The 15,308-nt window shown below is 43.9% G+C and overlaps 1 protein-coding gene across 2 annotated transcripts in view; it reads left to right on the forward strand.

The window, feature by feature from the left end:
• LOC133563518 (cytosolic carboxypeptidase 4) overlaps positions 1-15,308 on the forward strand; it is a 199,740-nt gene that overhangs the window by 170,143 nt on the left and 14,289 nt on the right. For both annotated transcript variants that reach the window (XM_061917681.1, XM_061917680.1), the window contains exons 22-24: positions 2,258-2,387; positions 10,806-10,937; positions 11,056-11,118. In XM_061917681.1, the coding sequence (XP_061773665.1) occupies positions 2,258-2,387; positions 10,806-10,937; positions 11,056-11,118 (325 nt within the window). The remainder of the gene's footprint in view (positions 1-2,257; positions 2,388-10,805; positions 10,938-11,055; positions 11,119-15,308) is intronic.

A 15,308-nucleotide genomic window follows, 5' to 3' on the forward strand; every position in this document is an offset into this window, starting at 1 on the left:
CGTCACTTAAATGACATTCACGGTACCGGAGGGTCTTGTGAGATGACGCTGGCTGCTGCAAGATCATTATTATGAAAATATGACCGAGAGGAAGGCGAGAAATACTTTTTATTTCAACAGACTCTCGCGCCATACCGTCCGTCAAAACTCTAAAGGCCGGCTGCACATTTCCTATCTTCACAATAAAAGCCCTGCTTCATGCTGCCTGCGCTAACTAAATACAGAATCTCGGAAAACTGGCGTGCACAAGCGATCCCTCAGAAAGCTGGCGTGCACATCACTTGTGCACGCCAGCTTTCCGAGACTCTTATTTTGTTAGCGCAGGCAGCATGAAGCAGGGCTTTTATTGTGAAGATAGGAAATGTGCAGTCGGCCTTTAGAGTTTTGACGGAAGGGACGGCGCGAAAGTCTGTTGAAATAAAAAAGTGTTTCTCGCCTTCCTCTCTGTTATTTTTTCATAATAATGAACTGGCAGCAGCCAGCGTCATCTCACAAGACCCTCGGGTGCCGTGAATGTCAATCAAGCAAGCTACGTAATTTGCCGCCAATGTTTTTCTTGTAAAGTGTATGGAAGCTGGATGATTTAGATGCCAAAAACCAACCACTTTCATGTGGTATTGTACAGAAAGGACAACTTTTTTTCTCCTCCATTTGAAAATGTGGGCGTTATCATCATTATTACTGTCTGATTCCAATCAATGCAAGTCATCAGAATCAGGTAATACACCAACTTATATTCTTGTCTTTGTGAAAGACAGACATCTATATGTGTTACACATGCTTGTGTTATCATTAAACACATTTAACTTGTTTACAAAAATGTGTTTTTCATAAATAAATAAATATAAATGATATATATAAATGAGGTAGATCCCCTCGAGTTGGTCAATTGAAAAGTAGCTCGCCTGCAGAAAAAGTGTGGGCACCCCTGCAGTGACACAAGTGCTTGCATCATTTTACTTACAGCGTCGTGAATGTAACTTAATGAGCATCTGAGTGTCACCAAAAAAAAAATATGATGACCACCCCTCTTCAACTTTAAGACAGCATAAGTCCATTCCAGACTGTTAATAAATAAGTGCGTGCTTTTCAAACCTACCATTGTCGTCTGACCAATCTGACTCGATCAAACCTTTTCGAACATTCCACAATACAAAATAATAAAAGTATCTATGATTTGTGATCTTATTGTATCATCTCAGTATTGGTATTGGCTAATACTCAAGGCACCAATATCAATATTGTTTCAGATTTGAAACAGATGTAATCGGGACACCCCAGACAGTATGTTTTTTACATAACATAGAGAAAATGTTATCAATATGTGTGCTAAATCGACATAAAGTTGACACTAGTAATGAACAGTGTTAAGAAAATGACTTTTAAAAAGTAATTATTTATTGTTACTTTGCCAAAAAAAGTAATTGAATTAATAATGGAATTACTTGTTAATAATTACTGGAAAAGTACCACAAAAACTTAAAATATCTGTAATTGCAGTTTAGATGTTGGAGACCGGAGTTTGTGTTTGTTTTCAAAAGGTGGTGGCTGTTGCTTAGGGATGTGTGACATCAGCGCCAAGACACAGTAGCTCAGCTGTGATTGGCTGTTTGCGGACAGTTACGTTTTTTTTCAATGGATTGCGTTAGTGCTAGTTAATAAAATATAAATATTGTCGGATTGCAAGCTTTTCACTTCAATCATTGATTTGTTGTTCATTATTCACTCGAAGTAGTAGTGTGTATGTGCCAAATGGTGTTTGCTGTGTAATTTTCCGTCGATGTGATATAAAGTTCATTTTAATGTGGTGCTGGTTGTTGCTTCTAGTATTAAAAAAAATATTTCCTACAACAAACTTGCTTTGCTTCTGATGTTGTCTTGTTGATGACATACAACGGCATCATCAAACGTTTTGCTAACGTTGGTGTAATGTATAGAAATGTAACTATTTAAATTACTGGTTACTTGTAAAAGTAACAACGTAAGTAATGTCCTACATTCGGAACACTGGTGATAAAAAAATGAGACTAATAATAGACAATGTATAAATAAACTACATATTACTAACAAAGCATAATTAATTTTGTGCTTTGTCGTCTAAATAATAAATGTTCCTTTTAACACCCTTTTAGCGGGCAAAAATTGTACAATAAATTGAAATTGTAGATTGAACTGACATTTTGTGTTCTACAGCTCGGTGGGCAGACTGAGAAGTGGCCTGATTGCTGAACAAATATATTTCTTTGTATCATTGCAGGCATCGTTGTGATCTGAACAAAGAAGACCTGAATCGGCAATGGAGCAAACCAGACCCTTTTCTCTGTCCAACAATCTACCATACCAAAGGTTTCCTTTACTACCTCAACAGTATCGGACGAACCCCCCTAGTAAGATTGAACATTTTTCTAGAGTTCTTTACCAGGTAGAGTCTTGTGATTGTGAATTTGTCTAAACAATATTTTACAGTTTTCCTTCTAACTGTTCACTTTATTTCCGATCACAACAGGGTGGGTATGTTGGATGACCATAGAATGGTACCTCCAGAATTTCACTGGCTTTTTTATGATTGTTGGGGCCTAAATGTGCAACAGCTTTTTCAGGAAGTTGCAACAATCAATCAATCAATCAATCAATGTTTATTTATATAGCCCCAAATCACAAATGTCTCAAAGGACTGCACAAATCATTACGACTACAACATCCTCGGAAGAACCCACAAAAGGGCAAGGAAAACTCACACCCAGTGGGCAGGGAGAATTCACATCCAGTGGGACGCCAGTGACAATGCTGACTATGAGAAACCTTGGAGAGGACCTCAGATGTGGGTAGCCCCCCCCCTCTAGGGGACCGAAAGCAATGGATGTCGAGCGGGTCTAACATGATACTGTGAAAGTTCAATCCATAGTGGCTCCAACACAGCCGCGAGTGTTCAGTTCAAGCGGATCCAAGACAGCAGCGAGAGTCCCGTCCACAGGAGACCATCTCAAGCGGAGGCGGATCAGCAGCGTAGAGATGTCCCCAACCGATACACAGGCGAGCGGTCCATCCTGGGTCCCGACGAGCGGTCCATCCTGGGTCTCGACTCTGGACAGCCAGTACTTCATCCATGGTCATCGGACCGGACCCCATCCACAAGGGAGGGGGGGACATAGGAGAAAGAAAAGAAGCGGCAGATCAACTGGTCTAAAAAGGAGGTCTATTTAAAGGCTAGAGTATACAGATGAGTTTTAAGGTGAGACTTAAATGCTTCTACTGAGGTAGCATCTCGAACTGTTACCGGGAGGGCATTCCAGAGTACTGGAGCCCGAACGGAAAACGCTCTATAGCCCGCAGACTTTTTTTGGGCTCTAGGAATCACTAATAAGCCGGAGTCTTTTGAACGCAGATTTCTTGCCGGGACATATGGTACAATACAATCGGCAAGATAGCCTGGAGCTAGACCGTGTAGTATTTTATACGTAAGTAGTAAAACCTTAAAGTCACATCTTAAGTGCACAGGAAGACAGTGCAGGTGAGCCAGTACAGGCGTAATGTGATCAAACTTTCTTGTCAAAAGTCTAGCAGCCGCATTTTGTACCAACTGTAATCTTTTAATGCTAGACATGGGGAGACCCGAAAATAATACGTTACAGTAATCGAGACGAGACGTAACAAACGCATGGATAATGATCTCGGCATCTTTACTGGACAAAATGGAGGGAATTTTAGCGATATTACGGAGATGAAAGAATGCCGTTTTAGTAACGCTTTTAATGTGTGACTCAAAGGATAGAGTTGGGTCGAAGATAATACCCAGATTTTTTACAGAGTCACCTTGTTTTATTATTTGGTTGTCAAATGTTAAAGTTGTATTATTAAATAGAGGTCGGTGACTAGCAGGACCGATAATCAGCATTTCCGTTTTTTTGGCATTAAGTTGCAAAAAGCTAGCGGACATCCATTGTTTAATTTCATTAAGACACGCCTCCAACTGACTACAATCCGGCGTGTTGGTCAGCTTTAGGGGCATGTAGAGTTGGGTGTCATCAACATAAAAGTGAAAGCTAATACCGTATTTGCGTATGATGTCACCCAGCGGCAGCATGTAGATGCTGAAGAGTACAGGGCCAAGGACCGAACCCTGGGGAACTCCACACGTTACCTTAACGTAGTCCGAGGTCACATTGTTATGGGAGACGCACTGCATCCTATCAGTAAGATAAGAGTTAAACCAAGACAGGGCTAAGTCTGACATACCAATTCGTGTTTTGATACGCTCTAATAAAATATTGTGATCGACGGTATCGAAAGCAGCGCTAAGATCGAGGAGCAGCAACATAGATGACGCATTAGAGTCCAACATTAGCAATAGATCATTAGTCAATTTAGCGAGGGCTGTCTCAGTCAAGTGATTTGCCCTGAAACCGGATTGAAAGGTTTCACATAGATTGTTAAACGCTAAGTGTTCATTTAGCTGCTCTGCAACAATTTTTTCGAGGATTTTCGAAATAAAGGGAAGGTGAGACACCGGTCGGTAGTTTACCATGAGGTCAGGATCGAGGTTAGGTCTTTTAAGGAGAGGATGAATAGCCGCTTTTTTGAATGCTAGGGGAACAGTGCCCGAGGAAAGTGATAAGTTTATATTTAGCACTGATGGACCTAATAATACAAAAGTCTCAATGTTTAAAACTTTTATTTTTCAATTCGTGCTTTTATGAATTTGCTATTAATATTTTAATTGTTCCTTGTAAACTTATCTAAAAAAAAAAGCACAGGGTTTCACCAGAACTGGATTAAAAAACTCATTACTCATTTTATATCACACAAGCTTAAAAGTAGTGGTGTGTATTTCTGGTTTTGTTACCCAAAAGGTTGACATGACAGTGTGTCTGGATCAAAAGACACGTCGGAGACGCTTTACTGAACCAAAAGTTGCTTTATTACAAGCGAGTGTCATTATACAGGACTGCAGTTCCTGGAGGAGGTCAGGTCAAAAATAATGAGGCACTCCTAACTGGGAGGAGCCGAACCACCTTCTTATATTCTTTTTTTCTCCCACTGGGTGTGTGTTAATTCAGGAGTGTACAACCTGACCATGTAAGGAGATGTTCAGGTGTAAGTGACCGCAAAACAACCTCTATAAGTTGTAACTTAAATGTTGACATGAAGATAAACAAGGAGTCGAAAAACGGAAATGCTGATTATCGGTCCTGCTAGACACCGACCTCTATTTAATAATACAACTTTAACATTTGACAACCAAATAATAAAACAAGGTGACTCTGTAAAAAATCTGGGTATTATCTTCGACCCAACTCTCTCCTTTGAGTCACACATTAAAAGCGTTACTAAAACGGCCTTCTTTCATCTCCGTAATATCGCTAAAATTCGCTCCATTTTGTCCACTAAAGACGCCGAGATCATTATCCATGCGTTTGTTACGTCTCGTCTCGATTACTGTAACGTATTATTTTCGGATCTCCCAATGTCTAGCATTAAAAGATTACAGTTGGTACAAAATGCGGCTGCTAGACTTTTGACAAGAACAAGAAAGTTTGATCATATTACGCCTGTACTGGCTCACCTGCACTGGCTTCCTGTGCACTTAAGATGTGACTTTAAGGTTTTACTACTTACGTATAAAATACTACACGGTCTAGCTCCAGCCTATCTTGCCGATTGTATTGTACCGTATGTCCCGGCAAGAAATCTGCGTTCAAAAGACTCCGGCTTATTAGTGATTCCTAGAGCTCAAAAAAAGTCTGCGGGCTATAGAGCGTTTTCCGTTCGGGCTCCAGTACTCTGGAATGCCCTCCCGGTAACAGTTCGAGATGCTACCTCAGTAGAAGCATTTAAGTCTCATCTTAAAACTCATCTGTATACTCTAGCCTTTAAATAGACCTCCTTTTTAGACCAGTTGATCTGCCGCTTCTTTTCTTTCTCCTATGTCCCCCCCTCCCTTGTGGAGGGGGTCCGGTCCGATGACCATGGATGAAGTACTGGCTGTCCAGAGTCGAGACCCAGGATGGACCGCTCGTCGGGACCCAGGATGGACCGCTCGCCTGTATCGGTTGGGGACATCTCTACGCTGCTGATCCGCTCGAGATGGTTTCCTGTGGACGGGACTCTCGCTGCTGTCTTGGAGCCACTGTGGATTGAACTTTCGCAGTATCATGTTGGACCCGCTCGACATCCATTGCTTTCGGTCCCCTAGAGGGGGGGGGTTGCCCACATCTGAGGTCCTCTCCAAGGTTTCTCATAGTCAGCATTGTCGCTGGCGTCCCACTGAATGTGAATTCTCCCTGCCCACTGGGTGTGAGTTTTCCTTGCCCTTTTGTGGGTTCTTCCGAGGATGTTGTAGTCGTAATGATTTGTGCAGTCCTTTGAGACATTTGTGATTTGGGGCTATATAAATAAACATTGATTGATTGATTGATTGAGTCTCTCCTCCAGGATAGAGCTTTTACTTTTGCATTCCGAAGTCGGAATCTATTGCCTCTTCTCGTGAGAGAGTTAACCGAGTCCATATGCGAATGTCCAAATAAGGCTTGTTAATTTATTACGGACTCAACCTTTATTTACTTACACCTTGTCAACAAGCTGACTATAAACATTTACCATATGTAGAACATAATATGAGTTAAATAATTCACTTCAGTTGGCACTTTGATGGCAGTAAAAGCACATACTCAGATCTCATTGTCAATTCACTGTGCTGTTTTCCATCCATCGGTGCATTATCTACCGCTTGTCCCTCTTAGTGTCACAGGGGTTGTGGTGGGGGGAAGTGTTGGAGCCTACTCCAGCTACACGTGAGCAGAAGGCAGGGTACACCCTGAGAAAGTCGCCACCTCATCGCAGGGCCCTGTGCTATTTTATTCATTATAGATAATAAAAGCAATACATAATCATAATTACAAAAAGAAAAAACACCAAAGGCGTCCTTGTTGTTAGCTGTCTGTTCTGCCATCCACATATTGCAGCACATACTTGTTTGTGACAAAGAACATTCATGAAGTTTGGTTCTTTTATGAATTTATCAGGGGTCTACTGAAAATGTGACCAAATCTGCTTGGTCAAAAGTATACATACAGCAATATTAACATGTGTTTACATGTCCCTTGGCAAGTTTCACTGCAATAAGGCGCTTTTGGTAGCCATCCACAAGCTTCTGGTTAATTTTTTGACCATTCCTCCTGACCAAAATGTTTGCAGTTCAGCTAAATGTGTTGGTTTTCTGACATGGACTTGTTTTTTCAGCATTGTCCACACATTTAAGTCAGGACTTTGGGAAGGCCATTCTAAAACCTTAATTCTAGCCTGATTTGGCCATTATTTTACCACTTTTGATGTGTGTTTGGGGTCATTGTCTTGTTGGAACACCCAACTGTGCCCAAGACCCAACGTCTGGGCTGATGATTTTAGGTTGTCCTGAAGAATTTGAAGGTAATCCACCGTTTTCCATCCATGCATCCATCATCTTCCGCTTATCCGAGGTCGGGTCGCGGGGGCAGCAGCCTAAGCAGGGAAGCCCAGACTTCCCTCTCTCCAGCCACTTCGTCTAGCTCTTCCCGGGGGATCCTGAGGCGTTTCCAGGCCAGCCGGGAGACATAGTCTTCCCAACGTGTCCTGGGTCTTCCCCGTGGCCCCCTACCAGCTGGACGTGCCCTAAACACCTCCCTAGGGAGGCGTTCGGGTGGCATCCTGACCAGATGCCCGAACCACCTCATCTGGCTACTCTCGATGTGAAGGAGCAGCGGCTTTACGTTGAGTTTTTCCCGGATGGCAGAGCTTCTCACCCTATCTCTAAGGGAGAGCCCCGCCACACGGCAGAGGAAACTAATTTCGGCCGCTTGTACCCGTGATCTTATCCTTTCGGTCATGACCCAAAGCTCATGACCATAGGTGAGGATGGGAACGTAGATCGACCGGTAAATTGAGAGCTTTGCCTTCCGGCTCAGCTCTTTCTTCACCACAACGGATCGGTACAACGTCCGCATTACTGAAGACGCCGCACCGATCCGCCTGTCGATCTCATGATCCACTCTTCCCCCACTTGTGAAAAAGACTCCTAGATACTTGAACTCCTCCACTTGGGGCAGGGTCTCCTCCCCAACCCGGAGATGGACTCGGACTTGGAGGTGCTGATTCTCATTCCGGTCGCTTCACACTCGGCTGCGAACCGATCCAGTGAGAGCTGAAGATGAAGCCATCAGGACCACATCATCTGCAAAAAGCAAAGACCTAATCCCGTGGCCACAAAACCGGATCCCCTCAACACCTTGACTGCGCCTAGAAATTCTGTCCATAAAAGTTATGAACAGAATCGGTGACAAAGGACAGCCTTGGCGGAGTCCAACCCTCACTGGAAACGTGTCCGACTGACTGCCTGCAATGCGGACCCAGCTCTGACACTGATCATACAGGGAGCGGACCGCCACAATAAGACAGTCCGATACCCCATACTCTCTGAGCACTCCCCACAGGACTTCCCGAGGGACACGGTCGAATGCCTTCTCCAAGTCCACAAAGCACATGTAGACTGGTTGGGCAAACTCCCATGCACCCTCAAGAACCCTGCCGAGAGTATAGAGCTGGTCCACAGTTCCACGACCAGGACGAAAACCACACTGTTCCTCCTGAATCCGAGGTTTGACTATCCGGCGTAGCCTCCTCTCCAGTACACCTGAATAAACCTTACCGGGAAGGCTGAGGAGTGTGATCCCACGATAGTTGGAACACACCCTCCGGTCCCCCTTCTTAAAGAGAGGGACCACCACCCCGGTCTGCCAATCCAAAGGTACCGCCCCCGATGTCCACGCGATGCTGCCGAGTCCACCTTTTTCATCGTACCATTTATTATCTGTAAAGCAACAGTTCCATTGGCAGCAAAACACACCGATTTATTGATTGAAACTTTTATTAGTAGATTGCACAGTACAGTACATATTCCGTACAATTGACCACTAAATGGTAACACCCCAATACGTTTTTCAACTTGTTTAAGTCGGGGTACACGTTAATCAATTCATGGCCCAGAGAATAATACTACCACCACCAGGCTCGACGGTAGGGATGGTGATCCTGGGATTAAAGGCCTTACCTCTTCTCCTCCAAACATATTGTTGGGTATTGTAGCCAAACAGCTAAATGTTTGATACATCTGAACAGAAAACTTTCCTCCAGAAGGTCTTATCTTTGTCCATGTGATGTCAGATATGCATAAAAATGTGTTTTCTTTTGTATTATTTGTTTATGAATTAAGTAACGTTTATGACAACCTTTTTCCAAAACACAGCATAGAATGTGAAATATAACAGGATAATACAAACATTTGTCATTTGTTTTCAAAATGGTTGCAAAAAAGTGGGACCCCAAAAAGTTACTGTGGGACCCAAATTTTATGACTTGATGTGGTCCCTGGGACCCCATTTTGTAAATTCCTAGTGCCAACACTGATGGAGTATTGGTGTGTGCAAAACAGCAGCAAGCGGCTGTGGCATGCAGGCCGGTTCTAGTACTAGTCAAATATCATCCATAGATAGCGGGCCTTGACTTTGATGCCTAGGACTTAAGTGATTACTGTTTTATGTTCCTACAGTATATTCAAACATAGTGTTCCTGTTAAAAATGTGTATGGTTACAGATGCCAAAAATATACAATATTCTTGTTAAATGAAGTGAAGTGAATTATATTTATATAGCGCTTTTTCTCTAGTGACTCAAAGCGCTTTACATAGTGAAACCCAATAGCTAAGTTACATTTAAAGCAGTGTGGGTGGCACTGAGGGCAGGTGGGTAAAGTGTCTTGCCCAAGGACACAACAGCAGTATCTAGGATGGCAGAAGTGGGGATTGAACCTGCAACCTTCAAGTTGCTGGCACGGCCACTCTACCAACCGAACTATACCGATGAAAAATTCTGCCTTGTTTTTAATGAATACTTACCTACTATACCAGTGGTTCTCAAATGGGGGTACTTGAAGGTATGCCAAGGGGTATGTGAGATTTTTTGGCACTATTCTAAAAATAGCAACAATTCAAAAATCCTTTATAAATATATTTATTGAATAATACTTCAACAAAATATGAATGTAAGTTCATAAAGTGTGAAAATAAATGCAACAATGCAATATTCAGTGTTGACAGCTAGATTTTTTGTGGACATGTTCCATAAATGTAGATGTTAAAGATTTATTTTTTTGTGAAGAAATGTTTAGAATGAAGTTCATGAATCCAGAAGGATCTCTATTACGATCCCCTAAGTGGGCACTTTAAGTTGATGATTTATTCTATGTGTAGAAATCTTTATTCATAATTGAATCACTCGTTTATTTTTCAACAAGTTTGTAGTTATTTTTCTATCTTTTTTCCCCCAAATAGTTCAAGAAAGACCACTACAAATGAGCAATATTTTGCACTGTTATACAATTTAATAAATCAGAAACTGATGACATAGTTCTGTATTTTACTTCTTTATCTCTTTTTTTTTTTCAACCAAAAATGCTTTGCTCTGGTTTGGGGTTACTTGAACTAAAAAAATGTTCACACGGGGTACATCACTGAAAAAAAGGTTGAGAACCACTGAATTTTAATGTTGGTCATTACAGTGGTAATTGGAGAGTAAAGTTTTTTTTATGGTGATAATTGTTGAAAAACGTTTGAGAACCATCGTGATATAATATACATTTAAAAGTTTGCGCCCTCTATGCATTTTTGTAAATGTTGCTAACAGCCCGGCCTTTAATTACTTTTTTTTTCATTTGTCCGAAGACACCTTGAATTGTTTCTAGTCGTTTATAATCCTCTATATATCCTCTTTGTCAGGTCTTCTGTGACTATCATGGCCACTCTCGAAAAAAGAACGTATTTTTGTATGGCTGCAGCATGAAGGAAACGCTCTGGCAGTCAAGTTCTGCTGTGGACACGGCAGGACTGAAAGAGGACCCTGGATATCGGGTAAGCAAAGTTTGGTGTCTTGCAGAGCCTGATACTGTCTGATAAATTGCTCTCCTGTTCCGGAGTTGAAATGTTGAAAATGTCACTTTCTTCACAACCGCTTTCTCTGTTTCTACAGGCTATTGCAAAGGCCTTAGATCGTATTGCACCGGCATTTTCTTTCAACAGCTGCAACTATACGGTAAATACAGTAAACTCTCTATTTCATAATTCCAAGTCACATGTGTACTACATTACGAATATGATTGCTTTTGTTGGCCTTTGGGTCGATACATACAGCAAATCCATTTGGAATGTTATCATAGACCAGGGGCCTCATGTACAAGGCTTGAGTACGCACAAAAACCTGCCGTACGATGAGATGTATCCAAACTGACGTCGGAATGTACGCTGTCTCAGGCTGTGGAAACTTTAGCTACACTCATAAGTGTTGCTGGGTAACAGTTCACATAAAAAAAGTACCAATGTTTACTCTTCAGACTTATTGATGTGCACATTAGACACATATGAACAATTACAATTACACCCCTTCAATGGCTATTCAACTGGTAGCTAGCAAGTATAGTTAAACAAACTTGTGAGAAGCTCCTTAAAAAATAAACAAAATAAGACAAAAAGTGAAAGGAGATGTCTGCCCCCCCGGTCCTTAGCCTTCTGGAAATGTGGCTCCCCAAACAATTTGGCTAAATATCCCTGCCTTAAAGACATATATACATGTGACGACTTTGGGGCATCGTGATGTGGGTGTGTTCTCTCTAGAAGCAGTTCAGGCTAGGACACAGCGTAAAAGGTAAGAAATAATGATTAATTTAAACTAAAGAACAGACTATGAACAGAAAACTTGCACTAGGCACAAAAGGCAAAACAAAGAGCTAGCATGGGAGCTAGAAAACACAAAAGGCATAGCGTGGAAGCTAGCAAGTATGGATATCAGAACCAGAGTATCAAAGTCGTCACTGTTGTGGAACACAAACCGCATGAAACACAAACTACGAACCGGGAACGAGAGAACAAAGGAGGCAGCCTTAAATAAGGACAGTAATTACAAACAGGTGTGCGTCCGGAAACAAGAAGCAGGTGAAACAAATAAACAATGGTAACAGAACAAACCAGGAACTAAGGAAGTCAAACACTAACAGAATATAAAACAAAAACGGAACAAAACCAGAATATGATATGATCGGGGCAGCGGATCATAACATAATCCCCCTTTAAGGGACTGATTCCAGATGTCCCAAAACAAATCTTGAACCCCCCCCCCACAATACGAATGTTCGAGAGTGAAGGGATGGCGGAGGGAGGACATGGCGGAGGGTCGCCAGGTCGTGTGTCCCTGAATCCACCGGGGACAAGTCAGGTGGCGGCGGCGAATGAAACGCCACTGCCGCAAATGTCTAGGTGGGCGACCTCGAAACCCTATGGGGATGTGGATGCGCTTGGCGAGGAGGGCGACAAGGGCGCGGCCACATCCGTGGCCGACGTGAAGGTGGGCGCGTCGGCGCCGTAGTGGCAGGCTTGGAAGCAGCGGACAAGTCAGGCATGGACACAGCAGCGGACGAGTCAGGCGCGGGTGCTGCAGCAGACGAAGCTGGCTCGGGTGCCGAAAAACGAAGCAGGCTCGGGTGCAGCAGACGAAGCCGGCGCTGGTGCAGCAGACGAAACAGGCTCGGGTGCCGCAGACGAACAGGCTCGGGTGCAGCAGACAAAGCAGGCGGCGTCGTTGTCGTCGTGGGAACAGGCGGAGTTGTCGTCGTCGTGGAAACAGACGCTGGAGTGTGATCCAGCCTTGGGTCAGGTGCTGGAGTGTGATCCAGCCTAGGGTCAGGTGCTGGAGTGGGATCCAGCCTAGGGTCAGGTGCTGGAGTGGGATCCAGCCTAGGGTCAGGTGCTGGAGTGGGATCCAGCCTAGGGTCAGGTGCTGGAGTGGGATCCAGCCTAGAGACAGGTGCTGGAGTGGGATCCAGCCTAGAGACAGGTGCTGGACTGGGATCCAGCCTAGAGTCATACTAGTCCTTTGTGGATAAGTGAGGGAAATCATTTGAAAAAAAATCCTCATCACTACTGTCATCAAAAAATGGCTGAGAGACAGAATTAAAAAAAAAATTCTTTGTTGATGATGTCATCAACGGTGGACGGAATTACGTCACCGGGGGGGCGTAAACGGAATGACGTCATAGTTATAGACAGGTGGGCCGGAGGAGTCTTTAGACGGATAAACAAAGGAATTAGCAGACACGTGAGGGAAGTCCTGGGCGGGTTGTAGCTGGCTGTGTACTGGAGGGGAGGTTAGTGGTGTTGGAATGTCTATCGCGAGGCGAAGTCTTCTTCTGCGACTTCCACCTTCGCTGACGAGTGCGAGCGGGTTGAGAGGGGACATCACCGGACCAGGTGGAGTCGAGTAGGACCAGGAAACCTCCGGGTCCCCAAATCTCTTCACCTGGCGCGCAGCGGAGCGTCTCAGCCTCCATCGCTCGGAGCACAGACCACGTTCCTTCGTCGCCGACCTCCAAGATGTCCGCAGCAAGAGAGCCTTGTTCTGCTCGCTTCGTAATGTGATGACTTCGGGGCATCGTGATGTGTGTTCTCTGTAGATGCAGTTCAGGCTAGGGCACAGCGTAAAGGTAAGAAATAATTGTTTATTTAAACTAAAGAACAGACTATAAACAGAAAACTTGCACTAGGCACAAAATCCAAAACAAAGAGCTAGCATGGGAGCTAGAAAACACAAAAGGCATAGCGTGGAAGCTAGCAAGTACGGATATCAGAATTAGAGTATCAAAGTCGTCACTGTTGTGGAACACAAACTGCATGAAACACAAACTACGAAGCAAGAACGAGAGAACAAAGGAGGCAGGCTTAAATAAGGACAGCAATTACAAACAGGTGTGTGTCCGGAGACAAGAAGCAGGTGAAACAAATAAACAATGGTGACAGAACAAACCAGGAACTAAGGAAGTCACACTCTAACAGAATATAATACAAAAACAGAACATGATATGATCCGGGCAGCGGATCATAACAAATACACACGTCATCATCACCCAGCACATCAGCTAGTCCGTGATGTCAGCATAAGACAATAGTTTTAACCTTATATTGTAAAAATATTATTCAGTCATAGTTGGTGTATTAATCAATAAGAACTGATCAGACTTGGGCTGTGTATTGGCAAGGAGTTTACAGTATGATACATATCACGATACAATACAATATTGTAATATGTTGCAATATTCTACATAGTTCATTGTCGACAAAACATGACTAAAAAAATGTAATCATGTATTTTTTACAATTCGACATTAGGATATTAAGAATCAATTGTATATCATTAGACACATTATTGCTACATATTGCCATTTTGATATTTTTTCCCACCCCTAATGTGGAGGGTGATGAGGCCGAATATGCAGTCATCCCTCATTTATCACAGCCAATTGGTTCCAGGCCTGACCTTGTTAAATACATTATCGCAAAGTAGGATTATTATCAATAGTTAGAGAAAACAATTTATATCCATCCATCCATCCATCATCTTCCGCTTATCAGAGGTCCGGTCGCGGGGGCAACAGCCTAAGTAGGGAAACCCATACTTCCCTCTCCCCAGCCACTTCGTCTACCTCTTCCCGGGGATCCCGAGGCGTTCCCAGGCCAGCCGGGAGACAGTCTTCCCAACGTGTCCTGGGTCTTCCCCGTGGCCTCCTACCGGCTGGACGTGCCCTAAACACCTCCCTAGGGAGGCGTTCTGGTGGCATCCTGACCAGATGCCCGAACCACCTCATCTGGCTCCTCTCGATGTGGAGGAGCAGCGGCTTTACTTTGAGTTCCTCCCGGATGGCAGAGCTTCTCACCCTATCTCTAAGGGAGAGCCCCGCCACACGGCGGAGGAAACTCATTTCGGCCGCTTGTACCCGTGATCTTATCCTTTCGGTCATGACCCAAAGCTCATGACCATAGGTGAGGATGGGAACGTAGATCGACCGGTAAATTGAGAGCTTTGCCTTCCGGCTCAGCTCCTTCTTCACCACAACGGATCGGTACAACGTCCGCATTACTGAAGACGCCGCACCGATCCGCCTGTCGATCTCACGATCCATTCTTCCCTCACTCGTGAACAAGACTCCTAGGTAATTGAACTCCTCCACTTGGGGCAGGGTCTCCTCCCCAGATGGCATTCCACCCTTTTCCGGGCGAGAACCATGGACTCGGACTTGGAGGTGCTGGTTCTCATTCCGGTCGCTTCACACTCGGCTGCGAACCGATCCAGTGAGAGCTGAAGATCCCGGTCAGATGAAGCCATCAGGACCACATCATCTGCAAAAAGCAGAGACCTAATCCTGCGGTTACCAAACCAGAACCCCTCAACGCCTTGAC

The sequence above is a fragment of the Nerophis ophidion genome, linkage group LG12 (genome assembly GCF_033978795.1).
Source record: "Nerophis ophidion isolate RoL-2023_Sa linkage group LG12, RoL_Noph_v1.0, whole genome shotgun sequence".
Classification (NCBI taxonomy): Eukaryota; Metazoa; Chordata; class Actinopteri; order Syngnathiformes; family Syngnathidae; genus Nerophis; species Nerophis ophidion.